Here is a 23347-nt window from a genome sequence, read left to right on the forward strand (position 1 = left end):
GGCTGCAGCACATAGTTGGAGAAGGTGAGGGCGATGACAGCCTGGTTGGTGGGGTAGATCACCAGCACAGCAATCCATAGCCTCAGGAACCTGGTGGGGGAATGGGACAGCACTTGAGCCAAGACACCAATAAAGACCCCTGCTCCCCTCGCCTGGCAGGGCAGGGATTCAGAAGCCCTCAGGGAAGCCCGGGCAAGTCACTGGGCAGTGTTAGGAGAGGCAGGTGGGCTAAAGGGGTGCGGTTCCTTTTTGTTTTCAGGGATGCTGAGGAACCCAGACACTGCTCAAAGGAGACACCTAGCCCTCTGCAATGACGGTAAATTGGTTTAACAATGAAGAGCTGTTTCAACTAGTACTGACACGTCTTGGTGTTCTTTCTCTCTCCCTGCTCCTTTCATCATTTCATCATCTCTTCTCTGGCCCCCAGCATTCACTGGTGGAAAAGAAAATTTGCAACCCCAGAATCTTCACAGTCAGGGCATGCTAAAGGTGTGGCCACTTAAGCAAGTGCCAAGGGGAGGCATCGGCTGGGGGTTTGAGGTGGTAGTGTCCTCCACGCCCTTGGGCCCCTTGGTGAGGTTTGAGGTCTTCAGTAACAGGGCTGCAGGGGCTGAGGATATTCAAGATCAGGGTCTGGAATCAGGGATACCGTTATCCTTGGTAACGTGAAAAGTACCCCATACCTTAGTGGTCACTCTCATTTGTCAGGATAAAAGGGCTTTGTTTTTGTGATGTGCTTTCCCCACGCATCTCCAATCAGAGTTGTCATTTAGTTCTACTTGTTCTCACTCATAGACTCTTGCCCACTAAGGTTAACAGAGATTAAGGGAATTCCCTGGCGGTCCAGTGGTTAGGACTCCATGCTTTTACTGCCAAGGGCCCAGGTTCAATCCCTGGTCTGGGAACTAAGATCCCACAAGCTTCATGGCACAGGAAAAAAAAGAAAAACAGAAAACAAAAAGCCCTAAACAGAGATTAAAACTACAGCCTGGTTCCTCTGCCACTCTCAGGGGCATCAAGGGGACACAGGCTGAACTGGCAACCATGACTTAGAGGCAAAAGAGGAATCCCAAGCTCTAGCGCCCTTCGGCATGCTGGAAAGCCCTGGCCTTGGCTTCTGGGACCGCTCGGTCCCCTGCACATCCTCTTACCCAGCCAGTCCTCCGAAGATGTCCTTGACGTAGGAGTAGTCACCTCCAGATTTGGGGATGGTGACCCCGAGCTCAGCATAGCACAGGGCTCCCACAGCTGTGATGAGGCCTGTCATGATCCACACGATGAGAGCGAGGCCCACAGAGCCGGCGTTCTCCAGCACACCTTTGGGTGAGACGAAGATTCCGGAGCCAATGATGTTCCCTGAAAGAGGCACCAAGGGTACCAGGGGAGACGGTACAGTCAGTACAGTTGGCAGGACCAGCACCTGCAGGGGTGCTCTCACCTTTGATCTGATGCAGTGCCTTGGGGATGCACTAATCCCCTCCAGGCAGGTATGTCTAGCAATAATTCTCCTTAGAAGTAGGGGAAAGAGGAGCAGACACTGGACACGTAGAGACCAGGAACTTGGTCAGGTACTTTACATGCATCATTTAATCCTCAGGACAAGCCTATAGAGTCAGATACCATTTCTCCCATTTTACAGAGGAGAAAACTGAGTCTCAGAGATACCAAGTGCATCGCCCAAGTCCACACAGTAGTAAGTGGTGGTGCAGACTGAACTGACTGGGCTGAACGTAGTCCAGCCAAGGTGGTGACAAAGGCCTTACTTAAGGCTAGCTGGAAATGGAAGGGCTGGAAAAAATGGGCTGTTCTGAGACTGGCTGCCAGTAAGAATGCTCTAAAAATGAGCTGAAGAGTAATGCCTTTGGACAGATTGTGGTCACACCCTGTGTCTGGGGTCTTCAAGACCCATGAGTATGGGCAGCACTCCTGGAGGCTGGCCTCTACCCCAGACACACGGCCCCACCCTTGGTGCGGAGCATGAAATAGCCCTATCAGAACAGCCCTGGTAGTTTGGAAGTGGTTTGTCGGGGTGCAATATGTGCAAAGCCTCAGCACCATATTCTTCCAAAGGTCTCTCCCCTCCATTGTCTCATGTGCCCCTCACAACCACCTCATGGAATCAGGAGGAGGAGGGAGTACAGGCGTTTCTCTCTATTTTACAAACACAGAGACTAAGACACAGAGGGGTTAAGTGGCTTTCTCCAAATTCCACAGCTACTGGTAGGTAAAACTGGATCTAGAAGTCGGTCTCCTAATGCTTAATCCAAGGGCTCTTTCCACTAATCCACTTCTGTTCTGCGTGCAAGGGGATGGTCTGCTCCTGAGAGGTGACGATGGCCCCAGGGACTGAATGTTGGCTACTAGGATGTGTGTCGGGCGGGGGAGGAGCAGAAGTGTGGAGGCAGCTCCTGACATGTTCCTTCCTAAGCTTTCCTTTGTCCACTTCTTATGAGTCCAGGGATAGGTGTTTTGAAAGCTCCCTCTTCGTGCCCCACCCTGCCAAACTAATGAGGGCCTGGGGGAAGAAGCAGAGACTAAATAGATCCAGGTCGAAATACAGAGCTGGCAGCCAGCTGAGGCCAGTTGGATTTGACAGTGTTCTGAGGACACCTCAAATTCCCACCATCTCTCTTTAGTGGTTTGGGGACCTCCCTGGCAGTCCAGTGGTTAGAACTCTGAGCTTCCACTGCAGGGGGCTCGGGTTCGATCCCTGGTCAGGGAACTAAGATCCTGCATGCTGCACGGCACGGCCAAAAAAAAAGAATGCCCTCTCTCCAGTGGTTTGGAACAAGTCTGGGCTGAGTAAGATGCAGAGTATATGATTTTATGCTCGAATTTCAAAAACTGACTTTCAGATCTCAACTACAACTCAACCTCAATCCAGTCCTGAAACTTTCACTTCTAAACCAAAATTCAGTCAAAGGGGAAGAGAAGAGAATATTCACATCCTAAAAGCAGTAATATTTCATTCTTTCGGGACGTAGAATATGCTGCCCCTTTTCAAACTAAAAAATTGCTGCGTGAGATGAGTAATGAGAGAGGGAAGGGCCCAGGAGGAGCATAAGAACAGCCAAGCGGTGAGACTGAAATACAAAATCGGAGGGCCTGGGGCTACAGCTAGATTCCGATGGGAAGGAGGCACATTTATGTCTCAAACAGGCCTTCTTTCCCCTAGTGCTAACTCTATCCCAACAGAACAGGGCTGCATATAGAAGTGAAGCTAAAAGAAACAATCCCTCATGTTCAAGTTTGTGATCTAAATGTCAGGCAAAGAGAGATAGAAAAATGAGATCCCAGGCGCCACCAGTTCTTAAAGGTTTTTCCTTTTTTGGTATTTTTATTTAAAGTCCTAGGCTTGGAATGAGAGGACACCTTTCAGCCGTCCTCTGTCCTCAACCTGTCCCCATGTGTGCTGTGCATGGATGCTGGGTCAGTGGAGACTAAAAGGGCCTCTTGGTAGCATCCCAGGACTCAGGACACAGTCACCCTGTCAACTGACCCTTCACCTGCCACACTAAACATGAGATGGGATTGCTGATAGCGCTGAAAGGTAATAGTAAACTCCTTGCCTGGCAGGAATTTATCAGAAGAGTCATCTGTAGGGCATTTTAAAGCCAGACAAGAAGAGGGCAATAGAAGGTTATAAAACTAGCTCGAGGGGTTAGAAAAACAATCAATATGGGAGAAAAACAAGGTTTGGCTTTGGTCTTTAAGGTGCCGAAAGGGTGGTGGGGAGATAGCTAGGCAGTTCTCAGAACCAGGAATGGCTGCTGCCACAGGGAAAAGGGCAGTGGATGTACTGAAAAGATTCCATCTTCTCAGGAATGAGGAGTGTCAAAGTTCCACTAAGGTTCTCAGAAAACACCGCAGTGGAGATGAGGGAGCACTTCGGTTCTCCTGCTTTCGTTCTGACATTTCCACAGTATGTGCCCCTCCCCATCACCCCAGGTGGAGGGTGGGAGGTGCAAGACCAACAGCCCTTTTCGAGGGTCTGACTACTTCCTGTCTCCACTGATTCTTGGATAATGTGTCCTTCCATGGAGCTGCCGTAGTAGATTGTGAGGGCTGGCACTGGGACAAGAGTTCTTGTTTTATAAAACTTGAGCTCTCCCCATCAACAATCTTAATTCTGACCAATTAAAATGAAAAAGATAAAAGTGGAAAAAAAAATTGAATTATGCTAACCAAAACTGAGCACTACGGGATGGGAAGGAGAGGAATGCCTTGCCCTGATTCTAGGAAGCCGCTACCTAGAAAACCAGAATCAGATGTCTCCCCCCCCTTAGCAGCCTCTAGAATTTCTACAGGGGGAGGAATGTCACTCAGAGCACAGCTATGTACTGGAGCCCAAAGAATATTCACATTACATTTACTTAAAAGTGATGCTGGGACTTCCCTGGTGGCGCAGTGGTTAAGAACCCTCCTGCCAATGCAGGGGACACGGGATCGAGCCCTGGTCTGGGAAGATCCCATATGCTGTGGAGCAACTAAGCTCGTATGCCACAACTACTGAGCCCCCATGCCACAACTACTGAAGCCCATGCACCTAGAGCCCATGCTCCGCAATAAGAGAAGCTACTTCAGTGAGAAGCCCGCACACCACAACAAAGAGTAGCCCCCGCTCGCCTCAACTAGAGAAAGCCCGTGTGCAGCAACAAAGAGTCAACACAGCCAAAAATAAACAAACAAACAAATAAATAAATAAATTAGACTACAATTCTGCAGCCTGTGGAAGGAAAACCACATTCACAGAAAGACAGACAAAATGAAAAGGCAGAGGACTTTGTACCAGATGAAGGAACAAGATAAAACCCCAGAAAAACAACTAAATGAAGTGGAGATAGGCAACCTTCCAGAAAAAGAATTCAGAATAATGATAGTGAAGATGATCCAGGACCCTGGAAAAAGAACAGAGGCAAAGATCGAGAAGATGCAAGATATGCTTAACAAAGACCTAGAAAAATTAAAGAACGGACACCTAGAAGAATTAAATAACAAACAAACAGACATGAACAATACAATAACTGAAATGAAAACTACACTAGAAGGAATCAATAGCAGAATAACTGAGGCAGAAGAACGGATAAGTGACCTGGAAGACAGAATGATGGAATTCACTGCCATGGAACAGAATAAAGAAAAAAGAATGAAAAGAAATGAAGACAGCCTAAGAGACCTCTGGGACAACAACATTCGCATTATAGGGGTCCCAGAAGAAGAAGAGAGGGAAAGGACCCAAGGAAATATTGAAGAGATTATAGTCGAAAACTTCCCTAACATAGGAAGGGAAATAGCCACCCAAGTCCAGGAAGTGCAGAGAATCCCAGGCAGGATAAACCCAAGGAGAAACACACCGAGACACATAGTAATCAAATTGACAAAAATTAAAGACAAAGAAAAATTACTGAAAGCAACAAGGGAAAAACAACAAATAACATACAAGGGAACTCCCATAAGGTTAACAGTTGATTTCTCAGCAGAAACTCTATAAGCAAGAAGGGAGTGGCACAATATATTTAAAGTGATGAAAGGGAAGAACCTACAACCAAGATTACTCTACCCGGCAAGGATCTCTTTCAGATTCGACGGAGAAATCAAAAGCTTTACAGACAAGCAAAAGCCAGAGAATTCAGCACTGCCAGACCAGCTCTATAACAAATGCTAAAGGAACTTCTCTAAGTGGGAAACACAAGAGAAGAAAAGGACCTACAAAAACAAACCCATAACAATTAAGAAAATGGTAATAGGAACATACATATCGATAATTACCTAAAACATGAATGGATTAAATGCTCCAACCAAAAGACACAGGCTTGCTGAATGGATACAGAAACAAGACCCATATATATGCTGTCTACAAGAGACCCACTTCAGACCTAGGGACACATACAGACTGAAAGTGAGGGGATGGAAAAAGATATTCCATGCAAATGGAAGTCAAAAGAAAGCTGGAGTAGCAATACTCATATCAGATAAAATAGACTTTAAAATAAAGAATGTTACAAGAGACAAGGAAGGACACTACATAATGATCAAGGGATCAATCCAAGAAGAAGATATAACAATTATAAATATATACGTACCCAACATAGGAGCACCTCAATACATAAGGCAAATGCTAACAGCTATAACAGAGGAAATCAACAGTAACACAATAATAGTGGGGGACTTTAACACCTCACTTACACCAATGGACAGATCATCCAGACAGAAAATTAATAAGGAAACACAAGCTTTAAATGACACAATAGACCAGATAGATTTAATTGATATTTGTAGGACATTCCATCCAAAAACAGCAGATTACACTTTCTTCTCAAGTACACACGGAACATTCTCCAGGATAGATCACATCTTGGGTCACAAATCAAGCCTCGGTAAATTTAAGAAAACTGAAATCATATCGAGCATCTTTCCTGACCACAACACTATGAGATTAGAAATCAATTACAGGGAAAAAACGTAAAAAACACAAACACATTGGAGGCTAAATAATACGTTACTAAATAACCAAGAGATCACTGAAGAGATCAAAGAGGAAATCAAAAAATACCTAGAGACAAATGACAATGAAAACACGATGATCCAAAACCTATGGGATGCAGCAAAAGCAGTTCTAAGAGGGAAGTTTATAGCAATACAAGCCTACCTCAAGAAACAAGAAAACTCTCAGATAAACAATCTAACCTTACACCTTAAAGAAGTAGAGAAAGAAGAACAAACAAAGCCCTAAGTTAGTAGAAGGAAAGAAATCATACAGATCAGAGAAGAAATAAATGAAACAAAGAAAACAATAGCAAAGATCAATAAAACTGAAAGCTGTTTTTTTGCGAAGGTAAATAAAATTGATAAACCTTTAGCCAGACTCATCAAGAAAAAGAGGGAGAGGACACAAATCAATAAAATTAGAAATGAAAAAGGAGAAGTTACAACAGACACTGCAGAAATACAAAGCATCCTAAGAGACTACTACAAGCAACTCTATGCCAATAAAATGGACAACCTGGAAGAAATGGACAAATTCTTAGAAAGGTATAACCTTCCAAGACTGAACCAAGAAGAAATAGAAAATATGAACAGACAAATCACAAGTAATGAAATTGAAACTGTGACTAAAAATCTTGCAACAAACAAAAGTCCAGGAACAGATGGCTTCACAGGGGAATTATCTCAAACATTTAGAAAAGAGCTAACACCCATCCTTCTCAAACTCTTCCAAAAAATTGCAGAGGAGACTTCCCTGGTGGCACAGTGGTTAAAAATCTGCCTGCCAATGCAGGGGACACGGGTTCGAGCCTTGGTCCGCGAAGATCCCACATGCCATGGAGCAACTAAGCCCGTGTGCCACAGCTGCCGAGCCTGTGCTCTAGAGCCCGCGAGCCACAAGTACTGAAGCCCGTGTGCCTAGAGCCCATGCACTGCAACAAGAGAAGCCACCGCAACGAAAAGCCCACTCACCACAATGAAGAATAGCCCCTGCTCACCGCAACTAGAGAAAGCGTGCACGCAGCAATGAAGACCCAATGCAGCCAAATTAAAAAACAAAAAAAAACTGCAGAGGAAGGAACACTCCTAAACTCATTCTATGAGGCCACCATCACCCTCATACCAAAACCAGACAAAGATACTACAAAAAAAGAAAATTACAGACCCATATCACTGATGAATATAGATGCAAAAATCCTCAACAAAATACTAGCAAACAGAATCCAACAACAAATTAAAGGATCAAACACCATGATCAAGTGGGATTTATCCCAGGGATGCAAGGATTCTTCAATATACGCAAATCAATCAATGTGATACACCATATTAATAAATTGAAGAATAAAAACCATATGATCTTCTCAATAAATGCAGAAAAAGTGTTTGACAAAATTCAACACCCATTTATGACAAAAACTCTCCAGAAAGTGGGCATAGAGGGAACCTACCTCAACATAATAAAGGCCACATATGACAAACCCACAGCAAACATTGTTCTCAATGGTGAAAAACTGAAAGCATTTCCTCTAACATCAGGAACATGACAAGGATGTCCACTTTCGCCAGTATTATTCAACACAGTTTTGGAAGTCCTAGCCATGGCAATCAGAGAAGAAAAAGAGGAATACAAATTGGAAAAGAAGAAGTAAAACTGTCACTGTTTGCAGATGACATGATACTACACATAGAGAATCCTAAAGATACCACCAGAAAACTACCAGAGCTAATCAATGAATTTGGTAAAGTTGCAGGATACAAAATTAATGCACAGAAATCTCTTGCATTCCTACCCACTAACAACAAAAGATCAGGAAGAGAAATTAATGAAACAATCCCATTCACCATTGCAACAAAAAGAATAAAATACCTAGGAATAAACCTACCTAAGGAGGTAAAAGACCTGTACTCAGAAAACTATAAGACACTGATGAAAGAAATCAAAGATGACACAAACAGATGGAGAGATATACCATGTTCTTGGATTGGAAGAATCAATATTGTGAAAATGACTATACTACCCAAAGCAATCTACAGATTCAATGCAATCCCTATCAAATTACCAGTGGCATTTTTTACAGAACTAGAACAAAAAAATCTTAAAATTTGTATGGAGACACAAAAGACCCCGAATAGCTAAAGCAGTCTTGAGAGAAAAAAAGCAGAGCTGGAGGAACCAGCCTCCCTGACTTCAGACTATACTACAAAGCTACAGTAATCAAGACAATATGGTACTGGCACAAAAACAGAAATATAGATCAATGGAACAGGATAGAAAGCCCAGAGATAAACCCACACACCTGCAGTCAACTAATCTATGAGAAAGGAGGCAGGGATATATAATGGAGAAAAGACAGTCTCTTCAATAAGTGGTGCTGGGAAAACTGGACAGGTACATGTAAAAGAATGAAATTAGAACACTCCCTAACACCATACACAAAAATAAACTCAAAATCCTTAACCAATTGCAGTAGCTTATAGGGGGGAAAAGGGGAAAATGCCATGAAAACACCTGTTTTTCCTCTTTATTTTCAAAATGATTTTGGTTGTTTTGATTAGACATTCTTTGACTTTTTTTTTTTCTTTTGCACCCATAGCTCACCTGAACACAGCTTTTTCTGAACTTAAAAATTTTAATCTAAAGATAGAATCCCATTTTTAATGAACTTAAAGAAGTAGCAAAATCACTACTTGTTTTTTTCATTCCTTTAGGAAATAGCTGTTGCCAAAGTGAAGAGGTAGATACTATTTCATCTTGTTATATAAAGGGGAATATGGTTTGCAGAGCAATTGTTTTTTAAATAAAGTTGGAGTTTCAAGGGATATCAGTGTTCATCTATGCCATCTCTCCAGTTTCAAAATGGTTCTATTCCATTCTAGAAATTTGACATATGTAATTTGAAATCCTTAATAAAATTGCATTTAATTAAAAAAAAAAAAAAATAAACTCAACATGGATTAGAGACCTAAATGTAAGACCAGACACTACAAAACTCTTAGAGGAAAACATAGGAAGAACACTCTTTGACATAAATCACAGCAAGATTTTTTTTGATCCACCTTCTAGAGTAATGGAAATAAAAACAAAAATAAACAAATGGGACCTAATGAAACTTAAAAGCTTTTTTGCAAAGCAAAGGAAACTACAAACAAGACAAAAAGACAACCCTCAGAATGGGAGAAAATATTTGCAAACGAATCAACGGACAAAGGATCAATCTCCAAAATATATAAACAGCTCATGCAGCTCAATATCAAAAAAACAAACAACCCAATCCAAAAATGGGCAGAAGACCTAAATAGACATTTCTCCAAAGAAGACATACAGATGGCCAAGAAGCACATGAAAAGCTGCTCAACATCACTAATGATTAGAGAAATGCAAATCAAAACTACAATGAGGTATCACCTCACACCAGTTAGAATGGGCATCATCAGAAAATCTACAAACAACAAATGCTGATGAGGGTGTGGAGAAAAGGGAACCCTCTTGCACTGTTGGTGGGAATGTAAATTGATAACAGCCACTATGGAGAACAGTATGGAGGTTCCTTAAAAAACTAAAATTAGAATTACCATATGACGCAGCAATCCCACTACGGGGCATATACCCAGAGAAAACCATAATTCAAAAAGACACATGCGTCATGAAGAACCTAGGGGTAAGACGGGAATAAAGACACAGACCTATTAGAGAATGGATTTGAGGATACGGGGAGGGGGAAGGGTAAGCTGTGACAAAGTAAGAGAGTGGCATGGACACATATGCACTACCAAACATAAAATAGATAGCTAGTGGGAAGCAGCCGCATAGCACAGGGAGATCAGCTCGGTGCTTTGTGACCACCTAGAGGGGTGGGATAGGGAGGGTGGGAGGGAGGGAGACGCAAGAGGGAAGAGATATGGGAACATATGTATATGTATAACTGATTCACTTTCTTATAAAGCAGAAACTAACACACCATTGTAAAGCAATTATACTCCAATAAAGATGTTAAAAATATATATATTATTTGACCAAATTGCAGGCAAATGCAAAAAAAAAAAAAAGACACATGCACCCCAATGTTCATTGCAGCACTATTTACCATAGCCAGGTCATGGAAGCAACCTAAATGCCCATCGACAGATGAATGGATAAAGAAGATGTGGTACATATATACAATGGAATATTAGCCATAAAAAGGAACAAAATCGGGTCATTTGTAGAGACGTGGATGGATCTAGAGACTGTCATACAGAGTGAAGTCAGAAAGAGAAAAACAAATATCGTATATTAACGCATATATGTGGAACCTAGAAAAATGGTACAGATGAACCGGTTTGCAGGGCAGAAATAGAAACACAGATGTAGAGAACAAATGTATGGACACCAAGTAGGGAAAATGTCGGGGGTGGGGTGGTGGGTGGAGTGGTGGGATGAATTGGGAGATTGGGGTTGACATATATACACTAATATGTATAAAATAGATAACTAATAAGAACCTGCTGTATAAAAAGTAAATAAAATTAAATTAATAAAAAAATAAATAAAAATAAATTTTTAAAAAGTGATGCCTATTATATACAATCTTTAGTGTAATTATTTGATTAATATATATCTCCCCCACTAAGACTGCAAGCTCTGTGAAAGCAGAAACTGTATTGCTTACCTGTGAAATGTCACATAGTAAACACTCTATAAATATTTACCGAATAAATGATGTCTGATGTCAATCTAGAACTGATCTCCACAGAGCAATTTAATATACCTGTTTATGTGGAGCCTCCAAAAGCTTTGAAATATGTCAAGTGTGTACTGTAGGCAAATGAGTAAAGCAACCTACTCATTTCACTGCTGAGTAGACTGGCTACTATTACCATCTCTAATTTATGGGGAAAGAAAGTGGGGCAACTATTATTCTCATTTTTCCAAATGGAGAAAATGAGGGAGATATTATTATTCCTATTTTACAGATGAAGAAACTGAGACCCAGAGCGGTAGTTATTTGCCTAAATCACAGGGTAAGTTAGTAGTAACTGGATTAGAACCTAAATCTTCTGTCACAGCCTTAAGCTTTTCCCTGAAAATTGTCAATTTTACATGCTCCACCCTATAGTCAATGAGAATGGTTCACAGAAGATGCTTATTAAAGAACTGGAACACAGATCTGATTCTTTCCTTCTATTGCAATACCACGTTCAATGATGATTTACAAAATGTTCATGTCCATTACCTTACTTGATTCTCACAGCTACTTTCTTGGGTGCACAGGTCAGGCACTATCATCCCTATTTACCTTTGCAAAGACTGAGGTTCAGAGAGGTGAAGAGGCTTGATCAAAGTCACATACTGCATAGGTAGCAAGGCCTGGATGAGAGGCATGACCTTGGACTCCTGGCCCAAGGGTTCCTCCTACTCCAAGCTGCCTCTCCTCTAGAAATTACACAACACACACCTTAACTGCAGGGCTTTTAAACTTTACACTATCCAAATGAGGGTTATCTGGAGTGGCTTTGAAAGAGGAAAACTGGGGGCTTCCCTGGTGGTGCAGTGGTTAAGAATCCGCCTGCCAATGCAGAGGACACAGGTTTGAGCCCTGGTCTGGGAAGCTCCCACGTGCTGCGGAGCCCACGCACCCCAACTACTGAAGCCCGCAGGCCTAAAGCCCACGCTCTGCAACAAGAGAAGCCACCGCAATGAGAAGCACATGTACCGCAGAGTAGCCTCTGCTCGCCACAACTAGATAAAGCCCGTGTGCAGCAACGAAGACCCAACACAGCCAGAAATAAATAAATAAAATAAATAAATTTATTAAAAAAAAAAGAAAAAGGAGAACTGGGAAGGGGCTTTTCTACCTTGGCTATGAACCTTTCTTGATGAGAGGTTGGAAGAAAGTTGATTATGGCATGGATTTTTTTTTCTCCATTGTTTTCCTCTTAGACTCATCATCTACAAAGCCATTCAAGAATGAGATGCCCAACTGTCTGGTAGAGCCAAGGTACTGGAGGTCAGGGTTTCAATCCTCTCTTTCATCCACTCCAATTGGGAAAATAACCATCTCATCACATAGATCTTCTTTAGTGAAAAATCAGTCCTAGAATGCCTGGACGATGAGGTCCAGCTTGGCTTGTTCTGGCAAAGAAAAGCCAAGTGAACCACTCCATTAAAAAGGGGCCAAGTTGTATCAGTGGGCAAGTTGTCACTAGAAAAACTGCTGGAATTGAGAAAATCCACATTTGCCATGAATAACTGCTGACTTCACCTGTGGGCAAATACCCATGTGATTCATATTAAGGCCTTACTCACTTCCAGGCCTGTTCATGCTAGAACGCTGTAGCCATCAAAGAATTTCCTAGGGCATGGAATTACAGACTTCTAATGCCCAAGAGACTCTCAAATCCAAAAGGCTTTGGCCTTCCCTACTGACTCATGCTCCTCTTGGAATCTAGCCAGAGCTTCTCCTGGCCCTTGGAGGTTCTGTCCTTTTCTATGATGTCCAGAGAAAGCCAAGGTAAACCTTCTTTGTGCTTCTCCCACAAAGTGGCTGGGAGGGTCTCAGGATTTTCAGGACTAGGGGAACAGCATGGAAGTAGGGTCAGCATATCGAGGCCAGGCTTTGATCCTCATGGCAGGCCTGGAATCTCACCAGGCCTCTCACCCTGTGTCCACTTCCCATCAGGATTGTACAAACAGCTACCTCAGGGTGACGGCTGGTCTAGACTCCGACACACACCCTGTGGTGTTGCCATCTCCTGCCGAACAGAGATGTGGAAGGCGCTCTAGGACTCTGTTGGTTCGGATTCCATGCTAAAGAGTGAAATGGGTGCTGGACTTAGAGTCGGAGGAGCCATTGAGTTCTTGCTTTGCCACTCATAAGCCGTGTGACCTGAATTTTTCTGAGAGCCCCTACTTCATCTGTTAAATGGGAATACCTGCTCCCACCTTGCCTACCTCACAGGGTTGTTGTGGGGATGAAAGGCGATCACACATGCGTGGAAACATTTTATAATCTGTTTAATGCCAGCAAATATAAGAAGCTACTAGGATTTACAGCAGTAGGGATAGAGATAATCTCTAGAAGACACCAATAATGGTCTTGCTTTGGAAGTTTGGCTCTGAAATAGCACTGCAGAGCCAGGACCATGAAGCATTGTCTAGGTACAGTTTTTAGATGCCACAGGTGGGTGGCCAACAGGTAATTACATCTCAAGAAGTATTTATTGAGCACCCACTCTGTACATGCTTGCTTCGAAAGGTAATTGGGAAGCACTTGTTCACACATGGACTTTTAACATAGATGGAGCCAACCACCATCCACTAGCCATTGAAAGACAGGCATCCTGGCCTGAGGGGCTAAGAGTGCTGAGCCCTCAAAAATGACCATTAAGGATTCACATCGGGCTTCCAGCATCTCCCTGTCTGGTTGGGAAACCAGGCACCAGCAGTGAGAGGCTTTGTCTACCTCAGTGGTTCTCATCCAGTGGCAATTCTGTACCATCTCCCCACCCTCAGGGGACCATTGGTAGTGTATGGAGACATTTTTGGCTGTCACAACTCGGGAGGTGGTGCTACTGGCATCTAATGGGTAGAGGGCAACTTTCCAGTGGTTCTTTCTCTGGCCTTGGTTAGTTTTCTCACATGCATGTGCTGATCAGTACTCTTCTGAATAATCAAGAGGCACCTTCTACAGATCTGTGAAGTTCTCCTCTGCAGCTCTCTCCTCTCTGTCTTTTGTCCTGCAAATTCTAGCTGCTTAGTTCTTCCCAAGCTCTCAGTTCCATCTCCACAACTCAGAGACCACAGTCGTCACAGTTTGTAATTTTTTTTTTTTTTTTCTTGTGGTACGCGGGCCTCTCACTGTTGTGGCCTCTCCTGTTGCGGAGCACAGGCTCCAGATGCGCAGGCTCAGCGGCCATGGCTCACGGGCCCAGCCGCTCCGCGGCAATGTGGGATCTTCCCGGACCGGGGCACGAACCCATGTCCCCTGCATTGGCAGGCGGACTCCCAACCACTGCGCCACCAGGGAAGCCCCTACCTTAACCATTTTTAAGTGTATGGTATTGTTAAGCATATTCAGGGACTTCCCTGGCTGTCCATTGTTTAAGAGTCCACGCTTCCACTGTAGAGGGCGCAGGTTCGATCCCTGGTCAGGGAACTAAGATCCCGAATGCGGCCAAAAAAATAAAGCATATTCACATTGCTGGCAGACAGGTCTCTACTGTATGATCTGGCTTAGACTGACTGCTATTTTTCAAGAAATACTTTCTAAGCACTTAACCCTGTGCCAGGCTGAATACATGGGGATGTGAAAATGAGAAAGACTCAGTCCCTGCCCTCAGGGAATCGTGCAGAGAAGTGAACATGATGCATGTGGACACAGAACTGACACCACCAGGGAGAGCAGAAGTTGCATGAGCGCAATTGTGACTCATGACAAGATGTTAGGGATGGAAAAGGTCACCGACGGAGGCTATTCCAAAAAAGCTTCCTGGAACAGGGGAAGCACAAGAAGCTGATTGAGTAAGTAGACTCAAGTCAACGGAGAGAAAAGGAAAAGCATTGGCTGCTTGATAAACAGGTCAGACTTGGGCTGAATTGGCCAGTTCTTCCCATCACCCAATCAACCTAATCTAATCTACGTTTCTAAACCAGAATTAGTGAGTGTGGAGGTGGGGTGAGAGTGGGGATTGGGGGAAGAGGGAGTGGTGGACGATGAGCTTAAAGGAGAGAACAAAACTAATATTTACTGAACATATACCATAGGATACCAGCCTTATTTTATTTTATTTTATTTATTTATTTATTTATTTTGCGGTACGCGGGCCTCTCACTGTTGTGGCCTCTCCCGTTGCGGAGCACAGGCTCTGGACGCGCAGGCTCAGCGGCCACGGCTTACGGGCCCCAGCCGTTCCGCGGCACGTGGGATCTTCCAGGACCGGGGCACGAACCCACGTCCCCTGCATCGGCAGGCGGACTCTCAACCACTGCGCCAGGAGGGAAGCCCTACCAGCCTTATTTTAATACTCCACGAGAAATTTCTAGTTTACTGATAATTAACTGGTTCCAGGTTACCAAGCTTGTAAATAGGGAAGTAGGTTAAAAATCCAGGACTATCTCCAAAGCTCTTCCTGTTTTGTGATATCATCAATGGTTCCTCCCTTTCCACAACATGCTAATACAAATCATTGAAAAATTCACTCTATGCTTCCTACTTCCAGCATCAGGGCCCACTTAACAAATGCCTCCTTATCCCTAAGGCAACCTGACCTGGCTGTATCAGCTGCTGAGTAAACACCCTATGCAGAATTGTACTCTAAAGAGGCAGCTACGCATCTCACAGATGTACAAAGAGACACCTTGAAAATCTATATATACTGAGAAAAGTACACTAACAATTCTGCAGCAATGGAACACCCTCTGGGTAATCGGCCTTCACAATATGCTGCTCAGTGTGAGGTTGCCTAGAACATCTTAAGGCATAGTGTGAAACCCTCTCCCCAGGAGTGACATCACTGGTAATGCTGAAGATATTTACAGCAGGGAGCAAACCAATGGGAAGACTCATGACTGTGTGGAAGGATGAGGGATGAGATGCAATCGATAAAGCTTTTCAGCTCAGACTTCATTCATTCTATAAATGAAACAGCTTAAAATAGACTTGAGAGATAATTTGGCTTCTTACAAGTAAAATTTACCGGTGCTTAGCACAGGGCCTAGCACATAACGCTGAATGAGTGTTTGCGAAATGTTAAAATATGGGCCGATCCGGATCCTATGACCAGCAGTCCCTACCCCTGAGCCAGGGAGCTGTCTGCACTTTGCCATTCCAGATGTCCAGGGAGAAGAGCTGGTGCGGGGGTGAGGGTGGGGAGGGCTCTTTTGCAGGCAAGTTCTGGGAGGGGAACAAGGCATGATCCTTCTTGCTCTGTACGCTCAGCTGGGAGTTAAAAATTAGAAGGGGTGGACTCCTAACTTTCTGTTGTTTGGGGTGGTTCAGAATATATTCTTGGGATTATTTGCTCATGCCTGCTTTTCTGATAACCCCTCACCAGCCCCCTCCAAAATAACAACCAAACAACAAGAGCAACAACAGACATTCCTGAAGCGTTTCTTTGCAGGCAGCTGTGCTGCTGGATTAACCCTCAGAGGAAAGCAGAAAACCTTGGTAGCTGGGCAACTTGAAAGCCTCACCCAGTATGCCCCATACCTCCATGCCACTTCAGTAAGCCGATTTCATTCAGAAAAAGTGATATATATGGTGCTGGCCTCTCTGAGAAGGTCATCTGATCTGGGTACAGGGTGTTTTTGTTGTTGCTGCTTTTCTGAACAGAATGGGCTGTTTGTTTCTGTTTCTTGGAACCTATTTTTTTACCTGCTGGGTTTCTATTTTCTTGCAGCACTGCCAGTAGCAGGCTCAACCAGCTTGCTCCTTGAACTCCTTGGTTCCTGGCACGAAGCAACAAGATCCCTGGTTCCAGCCGCCCTGAGCTCCATGCTGTGGAGCATTTTGATTAAGCCCAGTGGCTTCAGAGTTCAATGACCTGGATGGGAATCCTGGCTCTGCCACTGTTCAGTTACTTATTCATTCAATCCCGTCCTTTCTATCACAGTACTTATTTCATGGGATTAGATGAGAATATCCATAAAGCACTGATCAGGTACTACGAATTGGGTGCGTAGTAGTGCTCAGGAAATGGTAGCTACTTATATTATTATTATTATTACACCGCTGGGTATAGCGTTTCTCTATTCACCAAGATGTGTTTGTTTTGACAAGTGTCCTAGTTGGCTTCTGTCTCAGAGTTTTCTTTGAGAACAATGACAGTTTTAAACATGTTTTCATCATGAATGAACCAAGTGCTAATCCTTCCATGTTTTAAAAAAAAAATTGAATTACAAACTCGAGAAGCAATTTTCACACTCCAGCCTCTGGTTAACATCCACTTGACATTTTGGGGATTAGAAAGCTAATACATCAAATTAGAGACTAAAATGTAAAATTTTCTAAAGTGGTATAAAAACACACGGGTCTGAAAATCTTTTGGACCTGAAATATTTCCAAATCAGTCCAGTGCCGTTTCAGTATGGTTATACCTATAGCCACACTTCTTTGTTGACAAATAGCATTTAAAAGAAGTTTCCCCCCAACTTTTCCAGCATCAGACATCCACGTTCTTTCCAGACTCCAATGTCAGGGTTATGGACCTGCATGTCCCACTGCCCCACCACACAATACACACCAGCCTCCCTCCTGCCTCTCTTGGTTACCAATTAGAAACGGGGAATGGCTAAGCGCTTTGGTTGTGGAGTCAGACCATCTCAGTAGTCAGTTGTGTGATCCCAGGCAAATTACTTCCCAGCTCTGTGACTCAATTTACCCATGTTTAAAATAGAGTTATAGAGACTTCCCTGGTGGCACAGTGGTTAAGAATCCACCTGCCAATGCAGGGGACATGGGTTCGAGCCCTGGTCTGGGAGGATCCCACGTGCTGCGAGCAACTAAGCCCGTGCGCCACAACTACTGAGCCTGCACTCTAGAGCCCACGTGCTACAACTAGTGAAGCCCACGCGCCTACAGCCCGCGCTCCGCAACAAGAGAAGCCACCGCAATGAGAAGCCCGCACACCGCAACGAAGAGTAGCCCCCGCTTGCCGCAACTAGAGAAAGCCCACGTGCAGCAACGAAGACTCAATGCAGCCAAAAATAAATAAATAAATAAATTAATTAAAATAAAATAGTTATAATACCTATTTCCATAGGACTGTAGTCAGGATTAAATAAGGTAATATATGTAAAGAGTTTATAGCACAGGAACTGGCATTTAGTAAGAGCTCAATAAATACTATTTTTTAAACATCTTGTTAGCTGAAAGAGAGCGGTCTAATAGCTAGACCTGCATCCAATATTGCTCTGCAGCAAATATACCAAGGTACCCCATAAACATACATTGTGCTAAAAACAAAATGGTCTAACAAATCATGAATCTTTTCTGTAAGCTCTGTAGCTGAACTAGTGCCTTCAGACCTAGATTCTGGGTACATACCTAAATACATAACTGATATAAAGTGACCTAAACAGCCAGGAACTCTGGGCACCTCTACCATGGCTGCAAAGAATGCTGGTCCAGAGAGGAAAGCTGTGCATGTGGGAGAGTTGATGGGAGCATGGTCTGTGCTGATCACATCCTGCAGTAGCTGAGCCAGCGTACCTCAGGCTCCCCAACAAGTGTTCCTGCAACTGTACCAGAACGGTACCTTCTCCCACTCCCAGCAGATTGCTCAGTTCTCATTTATACTGGGACACTTCCTCGCCTGGAATGCAACACTAACTGCTTCATCTATAAAAGCAAATAAGGGGGCTTCCCTGGTGGCGCAGTGGTTGAGAGTCCGCCTGCCGATGCAGGGGACACGGGTTCGTGCCCTGGTCCAGGAAGATCCCACATGCCGCGGAGCGGCTGGGCCTGTGAGCCATGGCCGCTGAGCCTGCGCGTCCGGAGCCTGTGCCCCGCAACGCGAGAGGCCACAACAGTGAGAGGCCCGCGTACAGCAAAAAAGCCAAAAAAAACAAAAAAACAAACAAATAAGGACCTCTGCCCAGGATCTAAATAAAAACACCTCTTTTAGGACATGAAAATTAAAAGAGTAGAGAACTATGCTTACAAGCTTGATTCAGGATTCAGACAAGCTCTAGGTTTGAGTCTTCAATACTTTTCAGCTGTGTGACCTTCAACAAGTTGCTTGTCCCTCTGAGCCTCTATTTTCTTATCTGGATGAAGGGCGAGGAAGTGCCTACCACACGGGATTATTGTGAGGGATAAATAAGACAATGTATGTTTGGTAACTGGACAGTGTCTGGCACATAATAAGTGTTTAATAATGACAGCTATTAACAGTAGCTTTGATAGCATCAATTAATGAATTTTGCTGCTCCTTCATACTCTCCTTAGATTTGGGGGTGACTCCACATTCATGGAGAAATCTAAGTTCACCTGTTGCCAACAGGTTTCCTTGGCCAAGTATGTGGAGAGCAATAGGCTGGTTAGATTAGGGCAGAGGTGATGTTAAAAAATTAAAAACAGGTCAACCTCATTTCCAAGTTGATGAAATTATTCCTGGCTTAAAGATTTTCAAGCCAGGTTCCCAAGAGCCCTTCAGACAAATACTTTTTATTACTACTGTCTTCAGAGTTTTGTCCAAGGCTCAATTAAATTCAACAATCATCTGAGTAACTGTTTCATGTCAGGGATTCTGCTGAGCACTAAAGACTCAGAGACGTATACGACACATTTTTTTGCTCAAGGAAATCACAGTTTAGTCATTTTCCGTCTACCTGCCAATCTCCCAGAATTACCTTCTCTACTCCATCTGTCTCCATGTCCTTCAAGATGCTTCTTAATCTAGTTCTGGGTGAGAACTTCTCTCTCTTTGTGCTTCTCACCATTCACCTAACTTTGTCCTCCTTACACAGCTCAACCATATCATAAATTTCCAATGTTCCCTGTCTAATGTATAGAAATCTCATCTCCCCAGTCAGATTATAAATAATTCTAGGGCATGAGTCTTCTATTAGATCATTTTATATTCTTGTAACACCTGCCATTTTGTTATTCCTACTTTAAATCATCAGTGATGATTGTGAGTGAAATTTTATGAGGTTTTATGAAACATAGTTTAACTTATCCCTCTAAGTCAATTGGATATGAGATAGATTTGGGGCAGTTGCTACTTTCCCATATCTCATGACCTTAGGAAATTTCCTTTCTCTTTTTGCCTTCAAATTCTCTTCCTTCCACAGTGTTGACAGTGCACACCAGATCACTGAATTCCACGTGAAAAATGCCATTTCTATTTTTGCATTTGGTCTTGAAAAAACTTGAATCACTGTCATCCACTCGGAAACCCCTCTAGAGGACAGGGCAGCTACTCAGCACATTTGTAAATCAACAGCCACACAGGAGGGGAAATGGAAAGGATTTTGTCTCCACATCACCCTAAAGGGGAAATGTGTGTCTCAGCTTAAATGGAGATACAATCGTGACTATTAACTGTACAAGGACTCTTGCACTTTGGGAAAATATCCTGATTTCTCTGAAATCACATATTTGGGATCTCTTTTCACCATAGACTACCAGAGTTATTATTCTGGTTGCTATAATACCAATGGGAGCATTGGGACTATTTTTACTGTGAAGTGCTATCCATGAGGCTGTGGACAAATCAGTAGTAGCATTCACCCAACTAAAACTGTATCTCTTATACCTGGACACTCCCATTTCTTCATAGTCTTAGACAAACGATAAAGAAAGAGACAAAAACAAGCTCAGTATATAGGAGAATATTCTCTACCCTTGAATACCTGCACATATGTAGGGGTGGGTGAGCAAGGCTGAGGCAGGAAGGAGGTCTGATTGTGCTTGTGTATATGTGGGTGTGCACTCTGTGGATAAAACAGAACCTTCCCAAAGGGGGGAAAATTCTTAATCCTCTCAGTCAAACGGGTGAAAGAGGTAAAAGGCTCTGGGCTATTTACAGACCTTAAACTGGCATGTGCTACACATATTGAGTACTTTGCTGATCTCATTTTTTAGAGCAATTGAAATAAAGGAGAGACAGAAAAGGTAATGAGAGATTCAAATCATGACTATAATTGTTTAAAATAACATTACCTTTCTTAAAACTTGTAGATGCCTGGAAAACCTCCCAGAGTCAGAGAATTAGATAAAGTGGGATTCCACTTTGAAAGCAGAGTGGAGACAACATGATGTATGAAGGCTGGGTGTAGAGGTGAAGAGGACTATCTGAATATTGTACTGATTTTATTTGATTTCAAGGGTGTTCTCCAGTGCCACCACTGCTCAGGTGCCAAAATGCCTCTGTGCTACCATGAGGACCATGGGGTTATCCAAGTGCTGTGGGCACCAGGACACTACATGCCTTCAAAAGGAAGTCTGCACGGAAACCTATCTGTCCTGACTGTCCCAGGCCCCTTTCTCTGGGAAAAAGGTAAAGCCCTCTACCAAAGACAGCAGAAGAAACTCTCACCCTCTGGAGTGAGGACAGTAATGACCCATTGCCCATCGATCTCTAGGGCCTCTCTGGAAAGAGGAATATGTGTTGTCTCGAGATGGAGCCCTATTTGGGACCACCTGCCCGGTAGAGTACAGTTAGGGGTTTGGAGTGGCCTGCACTGGCACTCTCGGGGACACTCAGGCTCCCCCAGTTTCAAAGCCTCCCAGCCGGATTCCCAATTCTAGTTATTCCCATTTCCCTTTGAGAACCTCACAGGGTCTTCCGTGGATGTTAAGAGACGTGGATGTTACATGGACTCCATTAAGCAACGAGAGAAACTGCCAACTACACATTTACAGAAAAGCAAAATCTGTCTCTTCTTCCATAATTTATTTCCTCATCTGTGAAATGGGAATAACAGCCCTATCACATGTACTTTGCCAAGAGAAAGTGCTGTATAAGGTGTAAAAGCTATAGAAAGGCATTCTTATACTGCTGTTTGTAGCTATTTTTATTATTACACACCCCCTAGGCCCATAGTCTCATATAATGTAAACAATGAAACAGCGACTAAGTATGTCTCAAAAGCCAGTCCACAGCCTGATAAGGAGATGGCTGCAGGAAAGCCTGTTAAAAATCTAGGTTCCCCAGCCCTACCTTAAGTCAACTGAATCAGAACCCTCAAGTGTGGAGCCCGGAGACCTATATTTTCAACAAGCTCCCAGGAAACGATGACCATCAGCCAGATGTGTGCCCCTATTTGCTCCATTCCGTGAACGCTGGACAGAACTTCTCAGCCGGGTTTGGAGGAAGAGATGTATGACATACAGCACTTCCTATACCTCTCAAACTTGACCAGTGAGAATAGGTTACAGCACAGGTGAATGACAACTCTCTTCTAAGGGAGCAGGAAGTAGAAACAGTGCTTTACGGGGGTTGGGGGAATGAGGGGTTAAGGTTCTACAAGAGGACCACCAGTCGGGGAGGAGTGGTCGGTGGGGAAAGGAATTGGACTCACCTACAATGATACCACAAGCACTGACCAATCCAATCTCTTTCTTCAGGGCCACTCCGCCCCCTCCAGAACCAGTCTCGGGGCTGGCCTCCGACTCGCTCCCACCTGGGTGGTTCTTTCCGGTGTTGTTTCGGTGCCTGGCTCCTTTTTCCATGTTTCTCAGTAGGATTTCAACCTCCGAAAGGTATATCTCTTTCTAATGCATATGGCTGTAAATATATTTAGAGAGAAAGCCTTTCAAATGGAGACGTCCTTTTCCGTGATGTGATAAGGACCACTCCTACCCTCTTAAAAAAAAAAAAAAAAAAAAAGACCCAGGCAGATAAAAGAGAAAAATGAAAATATTCCTACTCTGCCTTGACACTTTCTTGTCACTCGTGCTTACAAACAAGGAAAGTGTTGTTGGGGGCGGCAGGGGGGAGACATAGATATTTCAATATAAAAATAGAACTGTACCAGCTACTCTGGCTGGAATTCTCCTGAAAAAGGATGTAGGTCTTCAGAAACCAGGACCTTTCAGCAATGTGTACCAGGCAGTGGCTTATTTCAGATGCTTCAAAGAGGTAGTCCGGATTTCCCTCAGCTCTTCCCCTAAGAAAACAGATTGCCTTTACCTCCCCTTACCCTTTTCTTTTATGATGAGGATAAAAGTAGTTTTCATTAACTGAGAGGAAAAAAGGCAATCCTCCTGTACTCTCTTCTCTCCCAGAAACAACGTGGACCCGACCGGTTTGCTCTAGGTCCTGTTTCCACCTGGCGTGTGGGTTGCTTTCCCCTCCCCGTCTCCTGCCTTGCGCTTTCTCCAGATGTCCTCTTCGGTCTCGCTTGTTTTCTTGTGCCTGTTTTCCTTCTTCCGAT

General features: G+C 43.7%; 1 protein-coding gene across 1 annotated transcript in view; it reads right to left on the bottom strand.

The window, feature by feature from the left end:
• Positions 1 to 23347, bottom strand: part of SLC7A8 (solute carrier family 7 member 8) — a 56757-nt gene that overhangs the window by 33335 nt on the left and 75 nt on the right. The window contains exons 1-3 of the mRNA XM_007449549.1: positions 22493 to 23347; positions 1152 to 1356; positions 1 to 90 (exon numbers count right to left, since the gene is read on the bottom strand). The exon at positions 1 to 90 is cut by the window's left edge and continues 71 nt beyond it; the exon at positions 22493 to 23347 is cut by the window's right edge and continues 75 nt beyond it. Of these exons, the coding sequence (XP_007449611.1) occupies positions 1 to 90; positions 1152 to 1356; positions 22493 to 22643 (446 nt within the window). The 5' untranslated portion in view covers positions 22644 to 23347. The remainder of the gene's footprint in view (positions 91 to 1151; positions 1357 to 22492) is intronic.

This window comes from Lipotes vexillifer, unplaced genomic scaffold (assembly GCF_000442215.2).
Source record: "Lipotes vexillifer unplaced genomic scaffold, Lipotes_vexillifer_v1.1 scaffold1093, whole genome shotgun sequence".
NCBI lineage: Eukaryota > Metazoa > Chordata > Mammalia > Artiodactyla > Lipotidae > Lipotes > Lipotes vexillifer.